This window comes from Olea europaea, chromosome 8, assembly GCF_002742605.1.
Source record: "Olea europaea var. sylvestris chromosome 8, O_europaea_v1, whole genome shotgun sequence".
NCBI classification, from domain to species: Eukaryota; Viridiplantae; Streptophyta; class Magnoliopsida; order Lamiales; family Oleaceae; genus Olea; species Olea europaea.
The window spans coordinates 20,902,889-20,906,403 of record NC_036244.1 but is presented as its reverse complement, the minus strand read 5'-3'; the positions used below and the strand labels follow the sequence as shown (position 1 = coordinate 20,906,403).

The following is a 3,515-nucleotide window of genomic DNA, read 5'->3' as shown; positions in this document are numbered from 1 at the left end:
AATGTGGTCCTATCCGTCAAAGATATTAAATTTTGTTATCCAACAATTTTATCTATTGTGAGGTTACAGATTTGGTGGTTCAATTTTGTTGGTCACCCAACTTTAAGTAAAATTTCAACTGAGTAGCCCAATTTTAAAAGTCTCAGTCAAGATGGCAAACTTCTTGATTACTTCAATTCATGTCACTCTATTAGTTGGCATCACTAAAATTAGCTTAGCGCAGCTTGCTCGTGTGAATGTTAAAACCTGATTGTTTGTCGACATGGATGAAGTTGCTCGAATTTTCCACGGAGGTGCTATGCGGCATTGAGTTTTCTTTTAACGTCTAGAGTGACATTAATTGAAATAATTATGAAGTTCGGTAACTTAATTGAGATTTTCTAAAACTGGGCGATGTCCCGTAAAATTTACCCTACTTTGGTGGATAAATTAATGGAAGGATTTAGACACATCCCCTTGTTAATTATCCGTTAATCATGCAAACACAAACGAGGAGGACCATCTATGCATATGAAATTGCATGGATGGCAAGAATTTTAGAGGAAAAAACAGCTCCACAGTTTATGGATTAATCTTTCGTTACCTGTATATAATCTCAATCCTCTTGGAAGAAAAAATAAGCCAAAAAAAGGAGAATAAGCCAGTACTGTAGGGGTACGTAATTTTATATATATATTGTTATGCTAATGTAGCTGCGTAAGAAACGTTGAGCAAAACAAAACAAAACAAAGAAACAGGATCTAAAGGTCTCTCCGAAGATAAATCGAAAAAAGTATTCGATTCACTGTGAATAAGCCTTTGTATCTTTAAAAGTTTATGAAAAGATTTTGTTATCAGAAAGCAAGTTTGTAGTTTGACATTAAGATGGCAGGAGGAGGTTTTGTTTCTTCTGGTCAAGTCGGAAACTACGAAGGCCGTGTAACCGGCTTCGTGATCATTACGTGCTTGGTCGCTGCTACCGGTGGCCTCATTTTCGGCTATGACATTGGGATCTCGGGGGGTGTTACGTCGATGGATGAATTCCTCGAAAAGTTCTTTCCCCAAGTGTACAAGAAGATGAAAAATGATTCTGGCAATGTTAATCAGTATTGTAAATTCGAAAATCACTTGCTAACGCTATTCACTTCGTCACTTTACCTCGCGGCACTTGTCGCTTCCTTTTTTGCTTCTGCAACGACAAGTGCTTTAGGCCGAAAGGTCTCCATGACCATTGGAGGTGTAATCTTTCTTATTGGCGCTGTACTAAATGGTGCTGCTCAAAATGTCCAAATGCTTATCGTTGGCCGTATATTGCTGGGTATAGGCATTGGCTATGCAAACCAGGTGCGTACGATGTTTATTTTTCCATCGTTAATTAGTTAGCCTCTACTTCAAGAATTTTTTTTTTTTTTTTTTTGGGGAAAGAATGAGTTTTTAAATAGTAAATTAATTGATTAATTTGATTTCTCAAATATATAATGCAGTCTGTTCCCGTGTACTTATCGGAGATGGCACCACCGAAACTAAGAGGGGCGCTCAACATCGGTTTCCAAATGGCAACGACCATTGGCATTTTTGGTGCGAACCTTGTAAACTATGGCACAGCAAAAATGCAGCATAATGGGTGGAGAGTTTCCTTGGGTCTGGCCGGTGTACCAGCCGTAATTATGACAGTTGGATCAATCTTCTTACCAGACACTCCCAATTCCCTGATTGAGAGAGGCAAAAAGGAGAAGGCTAGAGAAATGTTGCAGAAAATCCGCGGCACGCCCAATGTAGACGAAGAGTACAGCGATCTGTTGGAGGCAAGTGAAGCTGCAAAGGAAGTCGAGCATCCATGGAGAAATATCATGGAACGAAAGTACCGGCCTCAGCTCGTCATTACCTGCCTCATCCCATTATTCCAACAATTCACAGGAATAAATGTTATCATGTTTTATGCCCCAGTTCTTTTCAAAACTCTAGGATTTGGCGACGACGCTTCTCTAATGTCAGCAGTCATCTCAGGCCTCGTCAATGTATTTGCAACGACGGTCTCAATCTTCAGCGTAGACAGGTTTGGAAGGAGAGCCTTGTTCCTAGAAGGTGGACTTCAGATGCTTGCTGCCCAGGTATGTGCCTACATATTGTGTTTATAAAGAGAATTTTGATTATTAAGTCTTTAATCAATGTGCTTCTGTACATGTACACACATATAGATTGGCGTTGGAGTCTTGATTGGTTTGGTTTTTGGAGTATCGGGAGAGGGAAGCTTTAGCAAAGGCCTCGGAAATCTTGCGCTGATTTTGATATGTGTCTACGTAGCTGCATTCGCTTGGTCTTGGGGACCATTGGGTTGGTTAGTACCAAGTGAAATATTTCCGTTGGAAATTAGATCAGCCGGGCAGTCCATCAACGTCTCAATTAACATGTTTTTCACATTCATCATCGGCCAGCTTTTCCTCTCCATGCTTTGCAGCATGAAATTTGGGCTCTTCTTCTTCTTCGGGGGATGGGTCTTGATAATGACAACTTTCGTCTACTTTTTCGTGCCTGAGACGAAGAATGTCCCCATTGAGGAAATGAACAGAGTATGGAAGAATCACTGGTTCTGGGGACAGTACATTCCAGATGATGCAGTTGGTCTTGCCAATCATCATCACAAACTCGACGTTTAGGCACATAATTTTGTCTCACAGTGTCAAGTAAGTTAACTAATAAGAGGATCCAAAGATGCCGGATTTTTCTTTAACTTGATCAAGAAGAGTTCATTAAACAATAAAGGAACTGAAATAAGATTTGTGTATACCTTTTTGCTTCCTTTCTTTGTACGCCTTGCTCAATTTCGATTACTAGAATGCATAAATAGTGCACACATTTTTCCTAGCATGTCCTTACAAATTATCCTATCCTATTTATATATATGTTTCATACTTAACGTTGGCCTCATAATTCATGACAAGCAGAAAAACTAATGGATTGTGCTACATGTACAAACACGTTTGTACTAAAAGTTTTACCCACTCGCACAATAGAATGGTAGGGACCGCATGATCGAATTTTTTAATGGAAGAGAGACCCGCATACATGTGAGAGTGAGTAAACCATTTTATCAACCAAATTTTGTACAAATAGTTTTATCCAAAACTAGTTAGCCCTGTTTCTCTCCATCTTTTTCAAAATTTTTTTATCAAACTCATTTTCAATCATATACTTACACAATAAAATATCTTGCACGTGCTATACATTCTCCAAAAAAATTTTATTTCAAAAATCATTTTCCCCCAAAAACTCTTTAAAAAAGAGAGACAAACATAAGCTTAATAAAGAGCAGTTGTATGATTGGTTGCAAATAAAGACAACAAATAAAACATGATACGATATCACATGACATGACAAAACATAATATACCATAACAGAATATATATACATGTCATTTTTGGAAAATGTGGAATACGAAAACCCTATAAAAATATGGTATATTCCGCATAGGAATATTAAACACAACGTAAAAGAAGAATAAGCCTAAAACGTATTAATTCTAAGAATACCCAAAG

The 3,515-nt window shown here is 38.1% G+C and overlaps 1 protein-coding gene across 1 annotated transcript; it reads left to right on the top strand.

Moving 5' to 3' along the window:
- Positions 1–631: 631 nt before the first annotated feature.
- Positions 632–2,776, top strand: LOC111399299 (sugar transport protein 10-like). Its single transcript, XM_023026555.1, has 3 exons — positions 632–1,323; positions 1,464–2,090; positions 2,178–2,776. Exons 1-3 carry the CDS (start codon positions 865–867, stop codon positions 2,634–2,636), a joined length of 1,545 nt encoding a protein of 514 aa, XP_022882323.1. The 5' UTR covers positions 632–864; the 3' UTR covers positions 2,637–2,776.
- Positions 2,777–3,515: the final 739 nt, after the last annotated feature.

Bases quoted from the DNA above. Each gene is read 5' to 3' on its own strand.
- LOC111399299 (XM_023026555.1), top strand. From the start codon at position 865: ATGGCAGGAGGAGGTTTTGTTTCTTCTGGTCAAGTCGGAAACTACGAA. The intron at 1,324-1,463 runs GTGCGTACGATG...TATATAATGCAG, and splicing joins GCATTGGCTATGCAAACCAG to TCTGTTCCCGTGTACTTATC. The intron at 2,091-2,177 runs GTATGTGCCTAC...ACACACATATAG, and splicing joins TTCAGATGCTTGCTGCCCAG to ATTGGCGTTGGAGTCTTGAT.